This window comes from Falco peregrinus, chromosome 1 (assembly GCF_023634155.1).
Source record: "Falco peregrinus isolate bFalPer1 chromosome 1, bFalPer1.pri, whole genome shotgun sequence".
NCBI lineage: Eukaryota > Metazoa > Chordata > Aves > Falconiformes > Falconidae > Falco > Falco peregrinus.
In genome coordinates, this window is record NC_073721.1 from 25,482,149 (window position 1) to 25,496,134 (window position 13,986).

The following is a 13,986-nucleotide window of genomic DNA, read 5'->3' on the forward strand; positions in this document are numbered from 1 at the left end:
GGTTGGTATCTGAGGACTTTTTAGTAATGTGTAAAAACGAAACTTTAAAAAAATTCCCATAATTCTGTGAAGCAGATGCTCATGGAAATCTGATAAAGAAGTTTTCTTAACCCTTTCAGGTAAGAGAGCCAGAACAGGGAGACATGTATCACGGGTTAAAAATCAGGCTCCTAATAGTGCAGAACAAGATCAGATACTGAAAAAAGATGTCTTCCTGACAAAAAAGCTAAGCTAACCTTGACGGTTCTTCCCATGAAGAAAAGGTGAATTAATCTGCAGGGGTTGATACCTTTTCTGCTTAGTTTGTGGTTTGTTTTTTTTTAAAGCAATTTCTCTTGTGATGAGAGCAATGAGTGGAGGGGAGAGATGACTTATGAAAGTTATGAGTATTTTCTGCCCTACCTGTAAAAGAGCAGCTGTGGTGTGAGACAGATTACGAGTCAGTCTGCAGCCATTGTCAGAAGCAGCTTTAGTTTCCCTTGCACTGACTGCTCTTCCCCTACAAAGAGGCAAACCAACGATGCACAGGCAAATCTGCTGGAGAGAAAACTTCAAACCTCCTATATCTGGAGAGAAGAGATAACTTGCTTTCTAAGCCAAAAAAGAAATGACTAAAACACTGGGAAATTTGGGAGTGGTTTTGGCTTATCTTGTAAATATTTCTGGATTTTGCGAGCACAGCCTTTTGTAGCCAAGTGCAATATGCTGAATGCTAGCTGGGTAACAGCATGCTCCATGCTTAGGACATAGAACAGCATGTATTTGTTTACTTATTCAAATAACACTAGGGGTGAAGTTGCTCAAAAAACAAAACAATTTTGCTAAAAGGAACTAAAATTTCTTTCAAGTACATTCAGCATTCTGTGATTCATTTAGCCAGCCAGCTTTGAAAATAGAAAAGTCATTTGTTCGTTTAGTTTTTTTGCATTAGTATACATTATTTTACAGATAATTTTAAAAAACACTAAAAGAGTGAAAATAATTTTCAATTACATGACAGAGTTCTCACACTCAAACCAAACTCAATAATGATTATTTCTATTTCCAGGTGCAGCCTATACAACCTTCTTGGAGGAGAAGCTTCTCGTAGCTTCAGTTGCTTGCCCACATTATACTACTGCATTTCACAAAACAGATGTTCACAGACCACATTTACTGTGCTGCCTCCGTTGCACACCAGGCTAAGGGTATGCTGGCAGTCAGGGTATTGATGGGTAATGCCAGCGGGAGGAAAGAGGGGGCAGATTCAACAGAGCAGGTAAAAATTCTACTATCTCAACACGGTATTATATCTGCCAGTCGGTAATGATTTACTGACTTACACAACAATACTTTGATTGCAGTCTTCCAACTGATGCAACTGTTACAAAAGCTTGTAGGAGGGAACATTTTGATCAGCAAATTTTTCCTATGGGCTTGAAGCATTAATTTCCTCATCCTTACTGGCACATACATATGCCACTTCCACCCAGCCTAGCACTTGCATTGGTAACTCCTACGAGCCAAGACCAGCTGTTTTACTTTTGTGCAACTGGCTAACATGAATGCAAAACAAAACCCCAAACAACAACTAAAACCCCCAAGTTACATCATACCAGTGGCCGCACGATCTGGTGTTCCTGCTACAACAGTCTTCTGCGTTATCAAACCAGTGTCTGTTCTTGACGAGGGTCTGTCTTGCTCTAAGCCCTGTTCCTTGGTGCTTTTGATGCAGCTGAGAATACGTATTCCCTCACAAGGGAAAGTTCCTTTAACAAAAGAATTTAAACCAGAGAAGTATGTCGCTTGGAAAAAAAAAAATAATTCCAACATATTATGTGAGAAAGTGGTAACATCATTAGCTGAGGCCACGCCCTCACAGACGGGCATAAATGGGGATCTCGGTAATGGGGGTAAACTCAAGTCTCTACAGGCATTGCCAAGGCTGCTTTGGTATATCACAGCATTTGTTAGAGGGTGATTTCTGCTGTGTATTAGACACAATATTCAGATTTGCTGAAACTTTTAAGTTTGCAGAGAGACGGATGGGTCATCCACCCAAAAAGCTGAAAAACAGCGAAGCTGTCAAACTGAAGAGACACTTGTGAAGCTGGAAGTGCCCTGATCATCACAAAATAAGCAAAATGACTTCAGAACAGAGAGCGACACATTGCTGTTTCAGTACTACATGATGCCATTCCAGGCTGTTTGCCCTCCTTCATTGCCTTACATCGTATCTTTAACTTGGTGCTTCAGTTGCATCCACAGTGTCCAGAAACAAACCGGGCAGGACCCAAGCACAGTGCTCTGGGCTCTCCCCTGGCTGCACCACTCTGCCATTTGTAAGCAGCTCGCGATTTACCTCGGGGGAAGCCGCAGGAGGCTGCTGACCCCTTGCTGCAAATAGCTGCTTTGCACAGCTGCACGCAACTGCAAAAAAAGGCCTGCAGAAAAAAAAAGCCGTTTCTGATGATAGCATAGAAATGGGTTTGATTAAAAAAAAAAAATAATAATTCAGAGGCCAGTACATCCCCGATTGTGTGTCTCACGTACAGAGACAAGCAACTGCCTGCACTGGAGGGCATATCTACATCCAGAGACCTAATGCTTCAGCACAAGCCGCTGGGTGATTTACACCAGGGTGCTTCAACCAAATAGTAACCATGAACTGCTTTAGCTCACTGATACCCAGCTGCACCCTTCCTCCCCTCTGCACCAGGACCACACCTGCCATTCTGTCAGACAACCTGACCCCCCACCTCTGCCACCCACTTCCCATGGGCTGCACTAACAAAGACCTAGTTTGCTGCCTACCCCGCAGGGCCCTTCCCACCTTGTTCGTGTCATGCCCAGAAAGCTCTGGAGATGCTGCTGCCATGTCCCTCTCCCCGGCTTGGTAGCTTCCCCTCTTGTGAGCTTCAGCTTTTGTTACTCACTTCTCCTCCATCCCTCCAAGCACCAGCACCTCCTCTTGCTTGAGGTGAACCTCAGATCCCAAGGCAGTTGACAGGTTCTCCTAACCTTTACAACTAGCAGCACAATTTTTATTCTGCTTCTTTTTGTTGGGATTTTTTCAGGGGAAGGCTTGAAGAACACTTATTGCACAGTCCCTACACGTCTTTTTTTCTTCAAGCACACTAATAATCATGCAACTAGCTAAGTTTCAGGCAGCACCAATAATACTTAGAGGAACAGAAACTGGATTAATTTTTTAGGTTTAAACAAGCACTAATTTTCCAGGATATCCTAGAGATCAGACGTCCTCTACCTCCCAGGTACTAAAAGGTATGATAGACAAAACAGACTGTGGTCTTTTTCATTGCCTGTATTTCATTTAATCCCAAATTCAGACACCTTTTACTTTAAAAACAGATCCCAGTAGAAGAGCTCATCTGACTGGAAACAATCATGTATGTTTATTTTGTCACTAGTTCAACCCCATACGGTTTTCCCATCTCAAATTCTGTTGTGTCCTGCCAAAAATCACTTGCAAGTATCTTGTGACAGTCTAACAGGAACGTAAGTGCTGATAACAGTGAAACACCAGGACAGCTCTGCTGAGGGTGGAATGCACTGCAAACACCCCACTTGCCCTGGAAGTCAGATTTTTGTACTGCCCATGTGCTAGTCTTCTCTACCAAATCTGATCAAGCAAATACTCTTTGTTGTCTCGCTCTTCAGTCAACATTAGCAATTTCCCCCCCTGACAATTCAGTCCAAAACCTTTACTTTAAAACACAGACCCTTCTTCCTATGGGATGTAATCAGACTTTTTGTCAAAGCCTTTAAAAATTGGGGTTTCTTGGCATGGGGGGAGACAATGAGGAGAACAGCATGTGTTTCACAAGAACAAATACTTGAGTCCAAAAGAAGCAGATCACAGCACAAGCCATCACAACTGAGAGGAAGGAATCCCACTCATTCTGCTCCGGCTTACATAATTACCTGAACATGTTTCAGAATGAGAAACTAGATTAACATAGCCTAGCTTGTTAAGAGCTCTCATAAATTTATACTGAAACAAGTGTTTTGAATACATATTAAATCTGCAAACTCATGGATCTTCCTCAGGGAAGCCTGCTCCTTCATCCTCACCATTCCCAAAACAAAAAGATCCAAGTATCCGGGTAATTCTAGGTTCTCAATACAACTCATCAATAGTGCTGCAATAGAGCTTTGCTTGCTCAAATTTCCAGTTTGTACCAGTTATAGTAGAAATTCATCTATGCAGTTGAGTTAAGACTGTTTTCAGACTCCTTAGGTAGCTCTGGATGGTGAAGCAGGGCAAAGAGCCCTCCCATCAGGATGACAGCAATTGCATATAAAACCCATATAAAATCAGAAAAATTCATAACAGTGATGCTTAGAACAGTGCCAAAGAGCGCCCCTATGGCAAAAATACTGGAACAGTGCTAGAAATCAAACTCACTATCATTTGTCCATTACCTTAATTATGGAGGAGATACACAGGAAGAAAACAAAGGTTGGGACTAGCAAAGGCAGGCAAAGTCTAGAGGTAAACAAACAAATTACAGTACTAGCAGATTCATATGATGCTTCTGGTGGGGAAGGAGAAAAAAAGTCAACTGCAGATTTCAAGGCAACAGAGAAATACTTCTGCAGTAGGCTTTTCTCCTTCAGGAAAGGAAGAATTTGACTTACAGTGCCATTTTCCTCTAATTTCTCTTCTTTAGTGACTTCTAACTCTCCATCCTATTAATTTGCTAATACTTTTCCCAACCAAGTGTATTCATATCTGTAGTATACGCTTCAGAGTATTTTTTCTAGCCTTTTAACTACAGCATCTTACCTATTACGCATTTTAAATTTCAAATTAGTACTTTGAAGTTAACATTTTATTTTGTGCTTCTCTTACCACTGCTGTGATCAACTTAACCTGACAGGACCTGGAATCTTACAGCTAAGGCCAGGGCTACCAGAATTGTGCTTTCCTTCTTCAACCACACAGCTTCAATTCGTGCATCTTGCGTAGTCCATACATACTTTCCTGTATGATTTCCTAGGGTTTCAATTTTTTTTTTTTTTTTTTTTTTTTTTAGGACTAGAGGATTTTAATCTTAAAAGAAGTGCTATTTCCTATTTGTTTACTTACCATTATATTACTATAAATGATAAGAACGCAGCAATATCTAAGTGACAGATATTCCCATATCAAATTCCCTTCAAAAACTGACCAGGGAGAAAAAGATGGAATCTTTTCTCTGAAACAAACCAACCCCACAAACTGCCCCGAGCTCCGCTGCTTCAGCAAAGCGCAGTTACACTGTCGATGTTACACTTCCCTCTACCGTTTATCCTAAGAGGTGCAGTTACCTCTTAGTCTTCCCTAAAAAAGCCAGCATACAACCCAATCTTTAGTTGCGGGCAAAACTTAGCAAATAACCTTAATGAAAGTTTCATTTTGTTCATGAAAAACCAAAGGCACTGAGCAGAACTACCCCCACTTACCTCAAGCCTAGTATTTCATACAAATATCAACTACAACATGCTAACTGTTGTAGTTTATAGTCTATGAAAATGTCAACTTCCAGCTGCCAAAAAGCTTTAAAGACCACAGCAATGCAATGAAGATTAAAAAAAAATGTCAAGAACCAAAGAATTATATGGAACTAGCTAGTTATATGTGTCACAAAACAGTGTTATGTATTTCACATCACTGATTTCAAGAAATTAATTCCACAGATAACATTAAAACCGTCAAAACAGTAGTGGTCTTTATTTCCATCAGACAAGTTAACACTTCAGTTAATATTAATTTGTTTTAACATTTGGGAGATAAGGAAATTAATGGATATTATAAAGTGAAATAAACCCCCTTCCAAAAATATACTGGATAATAAATGTCTGAATTTTATACGGTCCCTGTGATAAGCCCTTTACATTATGTGATATCACATACAGTTTTGCAAGACAAAAACATTTATGTACTGGTTTTCAGCCTCTGATTTGTATGCCCTCCTGGTGTTTAAGAAAAGCAAGTTTATACACGCTACTCAGTAACCTAAGTACATAGATTTCAAAGGGGTCTCAATTCAACTGGGAAAAAAACCCATCTAGAGGTCCACAAATCAAAAAAAGGCAGAAAATACCTTATTGGAATAAACATTAAAATCTTAGTGTCCTGGAAGAAAAGTTAACATTAGCTTAAAACCAGAAAATACATTAGTCAGTGTTTTTCTAAATTTAGAAACTGGGCTTTGAATAATGCAGTTATCAGTTGCTTTTGATTAAGAACAAGTTAAAAATTACAGACTACAGAAAAAGTCTTCAAATAAATGAAAACAAAGTCCTCCCTTTGTCATTTAATGCCAAGCATATACCATATAAATCAGATTTTCAAAAGACAGCATTTCATTTTAGTGTCAAGCCAATAATTTAAATTGTAGTTTGTATATTTTTAAAATTTTTTAATATAAAGGAGAATTAGTCCTGCAAAACCAGCTAGCAGTCTGTTTTGTGTTCCAAGTCATGACTACTGAAAAACTACAATCTTAAACCCCCTGCGCCCATCAAGTCTTTTTGCAGTCTTGCCAAGAAACTCATGTAGTCATGAAAAGCTTGTAAATTTTTTTTTTTCTTTTGGGGGGGCACACACACAGGGCAGGGGGATGTTAAATAAGAAAGTGTCTCATCTAATGAGGAAAAAAGGAAAGGCAAAACAATCAATGACTAGTTTTCACAGTAAAATGCATCAGCTTTGTAGTTTCATTTGAAACCAAGAACAAATCATGAAACGTCATGAAAATAAGATAAAAAATCTCCTAGAGTGATTACTAAATAAAGTTAAAATTACGCTAATCAGTAAACCCCAGAAGAAAAGCAGATGCCTCATATCGCAGGTCCTACATTAAACAGTATCCACTTTTTAAAATAAATCCATAAAATCTGTATGTTTGGCCGCTTTGCACATTTTTCCCCTAAAAAATACAGTGTACAGAACAAAAAAAAATCTCATTAATCCCAGTATGAATTCTGAAGTACAAGCTCAAAACCCAGGAGTTAAAGATCAGCTAAAAGGATTTTAAATTATTTACAAATCCAGCAGGTAGAACTACCATAATGGCTTCATTTCCATCCTTGTAGTGGCTTTCACTCTTATCCAGCAGCATCTGCAGTAGGAATCTCTTCAGATAGCTTCATCACTGATCATCTGTCATTTTAAGCAACTCTAGAAGAGCCCCAACAGCTCCAAAATAACCCTTTAAATGAGGCAAAAGCAAAACAAAACCAAATCAAATTCTACAGTAAGACATAAGCACGAGCATGTAAAGTCTTCAGTTCTGTTAAGGCAATTAAAAGACCTTTCTTGTAACATCAAACCTGCTGTGCCAGGTATTTGCTGTATCTGAATTATGATTTAATATTGCCTTGTTTAGGTCCAAGAAAGGGCCTTATACCGGGAGAAATCTTACACAGTTCTCCAAAACTGTCAAAACACAAGAAATGACAGAACCACTATAATGATGCTGTACTGAGGCAGGGCAGTTTCCATTACAAACATATTCATCTGACAGTCACCTCAAAATTATTTACAAAATAATTTTGTTTACAAAAATTAATTCTAGTTGAGATTTTTACATCAGACCACACAAATGAACATTGTTGGTACTGGGGTCACAAAGCAAAAATAAGAAATATGCAACGTTCAGCAACAAATTCTACAAGATTAGTCATCAAGCCAAGGAGTTAAGAAGGGGTATTTTCAAATGAATTTGTAATTATATTTATGTAGAACTTAAGTCTGTGCGGTCACTTCAAGAAATTCTCTGTTTTAACTTCACGACGTCAAGAATCACAAGATTTTTGTACTTACAAATAAAAGTAAGTTCAATATGTATTTCCTTACCTCATGTTCCAAAAACAGAGCTTTCAGCTGTCCTTTGGACCAGTAATCCATAGCATATGCTAGCACCTTCATAGAAATCATGTTAATTCTGAGAAAGTTGCCAACAAATACTACCTTGTCGATATTCTGTAAAATTGAAAAGCAGACCAGCAAAAATTATCTTCAGTTGCATTATTTGTCTCATTCAACATGCACTTCTGCCTTCACTATAAAGTTAAACGGGAATTTTGGGTTACACAAACTCTCCAGGCTGGAAAGTCAACCCCCCGCCCCCAGGGTTACTGACTGCTAAGTAGAGGTGTTGCAAGGAAAAAAACCAGAAGTTTTATTCCAAAGGAAGAGAGAGGCTGTTATCACAGTTGGTGAGTATTTGTTTAAAAGCCTAGGCCCTTCCTAACATGAACATGATTATAAGTGTTGTTTTTTGGTGTTTTTCTTTTCTTTCTGTTTTTCTTTTAATCATATATGACATGGCTGCACTGAAGACAACTTTCTCCTCTGCTTGTTAAATGAAGCAACTTTCCAGAGATCACTATGATTATTAAATCCAGATGGAGAAGCTCTGAACTGTATCTGAGGAGGATTACAGTAGAGATGGGCAGAAGCATCTTTCACTATCTATTATCTGGACTGTGGCTCCATTTTCAAAAAGCAAGTGAAACGTGGCCAACATCATACTTGATGTATTGCATTCCTTTGTTTCAAAGCTCACTTGAAATACAGAAGCTTAAGATTTCTGAATAATCAGCACTACACTATCTGTGAGAAAGCAATACGCTATCTTTACGTACATCAGTGCATGTAAGCAACAGTTCTAGTACTAGAAACAATGGCCATATCCACCTTATCTAGCCCCGTTTTGCCTGCTATGCATAAAAATGCTCTTCCGTTTTGGACTGGTGTACCATATGATGTTCACCATACACTAGAATTGGTCTAGAAGATTCAGCAGGAGAACAGATCTTTGAGACCTAAGCTTTTACAGGAGTCCTGAAGGAGCCCTAGAATTGTATCTTCTAGAGTCCTCTGTTGAAAACCACCGAAAATCTGCATAGAGGCTAGAATTACCAAGTGTGACCTCTCCACACTCTTACAGCTCTGTAAAGCCCAACACTTGGTTCTGCAGCAATCACCTTGCTACAGACCACAGTCCTGTTGTGTCCAGTACTGCGCAGGTGACATACCACAGAGAACATCCTCACTTGAATGCTCAGTATTGGAGAGTGCTGATACCCAGATGCAGTAATTAATTTACCCAGTCTCTGATGACTGAGTTACATGTCTGCTTGTCCTCACACCAAACACAACACAAGCTTTATTTAAATGATTATAGCCATCTATCTTAGACTCTACAGCTGTATCAGCATGCATTCATACTTGTTCTTAGGAACTTATATGGCTGAAAATAAGAACTTCTCGAATTGCAAAAGGCTGATATTAAACACAGCCAAGAACACTTTGCATCCTCTGGCAAGGCAGTTTTGTCTCTGAAGTAATTTCTGAATAGAGGGACAAACATGTATCTAATTAATTTCCTGTAATGCAACACCATCAAATTGATTAGAATCTACATTTGAACTTAATTTTCATGAAATCGTATTTTTTGCTGAATACACACAGAAAGCTACTGTTACCAGAAATTGAAGAAAGCAGTACTTAAGAGTATAAAAATTACCAAAAAAAATTAAATCTAAAAATACTGGTCATATCTATTAGCATAGCAGAGTGTATATCAACATGCAAATTTCACATATTTTTTTTCCCCCAACATTCCTTAAGAAGGTTAAAAAATATGTTAAAGATGTAAAGTTTCCTGGGTCTTTGAACTGAACTAAAAACAGCTTTAGAGTTTTCCAGGAGTTGGGAAAAAATGAAGAAATGCTACTTTTATCTCTTAAGTCAGTCTGGCCAATTTACTTTTAAATTGTTCATTACTGAAACATTCAAGACAGAAGTCTTAAGAAGTCTTAAACTGGTTAAGGGATAGTGACAAAATGCCTACTTAAACTAACCAAATTACAACATCCTGAAAAAGACATGCACTCTTTCACTCTGTGAGGTCTTGCTAAATTGTTCAACTACCCTGCAGTAGAAATTTGTAGTATAGATACAATATAGTATATACACCTATTTGCCAATATAATTGAAGAGAGGAATCTATACCAAAGATGCAATAAAATAACCTCTGCACCCATTTTTGCAAGAAGCCTCGTTCAGATGCAACTTGCATGTTCTGCCAGTAAGAAAAGTATAAGCCAGGGAGATTGGTTTCTTGATGCAGTTCTGCTGTGCCTCGGACAGACTGTTTCAAATGATGTGTAGCCAAATGGTTCCAGACTATGGAATTTTTCTGCCCCACTGCCAACTTTGTGCAAGCAAACTTTGCTTTGAAGTTCTGCAGACAGAATATTTCATTTATTACCCAGCCGCATTTTTTCCTGCACATATGCAAGTCATTTGCAACACAATATAAAAGCTCCAATCACTGGGAAAAAAACCCAAAACCACCCAACAACTTACCAAATCTCACGCTTCAGGGTATAAATTGATTTTGTCAAAGAACCTAGAAGGGAGCTTCACTGTAACTCTAATCTAATGCACACAAACTCCACAAAAGAATATATCATATTCAACATTTTTAATGCTCTTATTTAGGCATTCCATTCATCAACCTTGGTGAGAGTCAGAGCTGCATCTCCCAAAAGCAATTTAGGTGTCCAGCTTATTTAGCAGAATGATAGCATTACCCTCCCCAGCAAGAGCAAGCTATCTGGAGATTCGCTTACTTCCAATGATGTATCATGTTTGGAGTTTTTTTTAATAGCATGTAAAGCTACTAAATGTAGTTTTCACTTTCTAAAGCTACGTAATTTAGTTCGAGTGTTGGAGAAATTCTACTTTGACATTGTCTGTGAAATCCAGAATACTTCACACATCAATCCAGATTCCTTCACAAAATTCTATGGATCAAGTCCAGTTTTTAAGTAAACCTGCCCACAAAACAAAGATGTTAGGAACTCCTCCACAATGACTCAGAAGCATTAGTTTCATTAGTAGCCTATTTCCTCCTCTGAATGCATTGCACGTGGTCCCCTGCTGCAACTCTCCATGCTTTGATAGCCCTGTACAATGCTGCTTGAACTCCATGCCACAAGGCAACACTGTAAAGAAGCTGAAAGCAAAGAGAAGATTGAAAGAGAACCATCCTGACAAAGAGTCAAAGTCCCCCCCCCCACTCCCCGAATGTCTGTAGCCGCTTTTCATGATGAAGGCAGGTTATCAGTGGCATTTGATAGGGACATGGACTAAGATTTGTGCTGTTCAACATATTTAAAAAAATGGTCTAGAGAGGAACTTCAGCAACAAACATTATACCTATTGGCATACAAAGTTATTCAGGAGAGTCAGAATAAAAAATGAGCAGTATAGCAATGCTGAAGAGACACTCAGTGACCGAGTAATAAAATGGCAGATGGTTTAAGTTAAAAAAGTGCAATGACACAACAAACAGAAGGGGGAAGACACAGAGAGACTTCAGTATTCAGACAATGACAGGCTCCAAATTAGCCACTATCACTCAAGAAAGACTGTGGAGGGGCTGGTTTCTTAAAAATATGAGCTCCATGCTCACAAAAATAAAATATTAAGAACTGTTAGTAAAGGAACTCAGAACATTAAATGTATCAATATGCCATCACATAAATTCATTGTGCAACCACTGTCTGAATACTTCATGAAGATCTGATCAATCTCAAAATCAGAACCACAAAAAGATTAAAAAGACAAAATGAAACAGCAGAAAAGACGCACACAGCGTCTTCCACAGGAGAGGAAACCAAGTATTAGCACTTTCTGTCTTTGAAAGAACAACAGGGAGATATAAAGATTTACTAAAAAAAAAAAAACCCAAAAATGAAACGCACCACAAGCACTAGTGATGAATTATATTTGTTATTTCTCATAAAGCAAAAGCTAATAGGATCCAATAAAGTTTCCTTTATATCCTGGATATATCCTGGATAAAGTATCCTTTACATCCTGGATATATCCTATATATCCAGATAGCAGTTTGGTGAATTTCTTAGCTTTGTTTTGTTGGGGTTTTCTGAGCTGTGTGGGTGTGTTATTGAAAAAAAAAAAAAGCAGCACTTTCTTCTAACCACAGAATGCTGTGAAGCTAAAAACATCTATGCATTAAAAAGAATATTAAATAAATTCACCAAGAGCAGATAAAAGGGATTAGTTACCACATAATATAAAATTTGCAATTTGCAGCTCAAAACAAGTGCCTCATGTTTGGGGTTTTGGTTTGTGTTTTGGTTTTTTTGTTTGGGTTTTTTTGTTGTTGTTTGTTTGGGTTTTTTAACTGCTGGAAGCTGGAAAAGTGTATGGATGGAACAATCCGTTCATAATTATCATGCCTAAAGAATATAACAAGGACATAATAGGAGTTTGAGGCAGGATAATGAGCTCTGTTTTTCTTCCGTCTGACCTGATACAATGGATCTTATATCTATCAAACCACTGAACACATCATGCTATCAAAACAAGCCAAGAAAAATACTATTTAAAGAAAAAAAAAATCTGTCATGGTATACTAAGTTGTGTTAATAACTACAAGGTAATTGGGAGTATTAATTTTGATTACAAAGGTGTTAATATCAATGTATTACCTGGAGCTGTTCGGTTTCTCTCAAGCTGTATCAATGGATCAAGGAGATCTTTACAGCCAACTTTTCACCCCTCTTCCCTACCTTTGAAGCTCAAAATACCTTACACATTGCATCAAAGCACACACATAACAAATCACAAGTTTCAGAACACCATATTAAATATATGCATATTTAGTAAGGCCAGTTACACAGCTACTATACCAGCAATATGCATTGTTGTATTCTAATATCTATGTTGTTTCTCAAGGTTTTAAGCTCATAGTAAATACGCTATCTTACCTCATTCAATGCACACATGCGAGCAATAGAACCTATGTTGTTGGTGATGGTGACCAAAGTAGCTCTGGCCAAGTCCTCTTTACTGATGGAATCTCTCTTTTCTTTACTCATCATATGACCAAAGCTGTGTGAGGAAGATTATTCCTTTTAATAAGAGTTACTCAGGAGCGTTAAAAACCCTTAGAAATGTTATCATTTAAAGAGCTTTGCTTGGATTTGATATCCATTGATTTGAGGCAGATTTGAAATGAAAAGGGATTTCATTGGAAAGGCAGAAAAATGAGTGAAGACGCTTCTAAAATAACAGTAATTTAAGTAGAAGCAAACTACATCAAGAATTGCTTACACCTGCCTAAAAAAAAAAAGCAAGAAGTAGGTGAGAGATCTAGACGAACCACATGATGAATTCTGAGTGACATTTCACATGGACACAGTGCATAGTCCAGGGCTTATGCACTCAGTTCAGCATGCACAGGAAGTTTCCCATGGAACTGCTTAAAACCAGGTCAATTAAAACGTACCTTGAGGCTACGGCAGACCCCTCAAGGCCAAACCGCTCATAGTCTCCTCCATAAATATCTTTCACCAGCTTATCCACATTGGTGCTGTCCCCTTTCGCGGCCATTTCTAGCGCTTCTTCAAACGTCTCGCAGCCAGTCAGCAGGCAGCACAGGCCCAGGAATGTTCCTCCTCCAAGACTGGAAAAGCACAGTTTTTTCAGACCAGCAGCTTGAACCAGCTTTTAGCACAGCTCTTCAGACTCTTAAATGCAACACTGTCTACATAGCTACCAACTGTATCTTGCAGCTCCTCCCTCAGAGAAGACAGACACTCTAATTTGTATTTAACACAAATGTCATCCAGCACGATTCTAACTGAACTACTCTTAAGTCCTTAATATTTAAATAGGACAAATGATGCTAAATAAAGGGTTAGCCAAGAATAAGGTCCAATCCAACAACACCGCAGATGGCTGTTTGCTATTTGTAGCACGCTAGCAAGTTTTCCTTGTGCAAGAATAATTAGCCAGCAGATCACTTAAGTCAGCAATGAAAGAATAAACAGAGATCAAAGCTAAATATCTACGCAGGGGCAGGCAGCCAAGACATATCTTGTTCCCCTAGCCAGTGGCAGGAAGCAGTCTGGTTGGTTCCTGTTCAAAGCAAGAGTAGCATCAGCCCTGAATGT

General features: G+C 38.5%; 1 protein-coding gene across 6 annotated transcripts in view; it reads right to left on the minus strand.

The window, feature by feature from the left end:
• Positions 1-5,692: 5,692 nt before the first annotated feature.
• PANK1 (pantothenate kinase 1) overlaps positions 5,693-13,986 on the minus strand; it is a 47,960-nt gene continuing 39,666 nt past the window's right edge. For 5 of the 6 annotated variants that reach the window (XM_027788859.2, XM_055805026.1, XM_027788858.2 and 2 more), the window contains 4 exons: positions 13,320-13,496; positions 12,799-12,922; positions 7,847-7,972; positions 5,693-7,199 (listed from right to left, as the gene is read on the minus strand). In XM_027788859.2, coding sequence (XP_027644660.1) covers positions 7,140-7,199; positions 7,847-7,972; positions 12,799-12,922; positions 13,320-13,496 — 487 coding nt within the window. In that variant the 3' untranslated portion in view covers positions 5,693-7,139. Of the gene's footprint in view, positions 7,200-7,846; positions 7,973-10,469; positions 11,019-12,798; positions 12,923-13,319; positions 13,497-13,986 lie in introns of those variants that run through there. The other variant, XM_055805084.1, reaches the window with a different exon arrangement.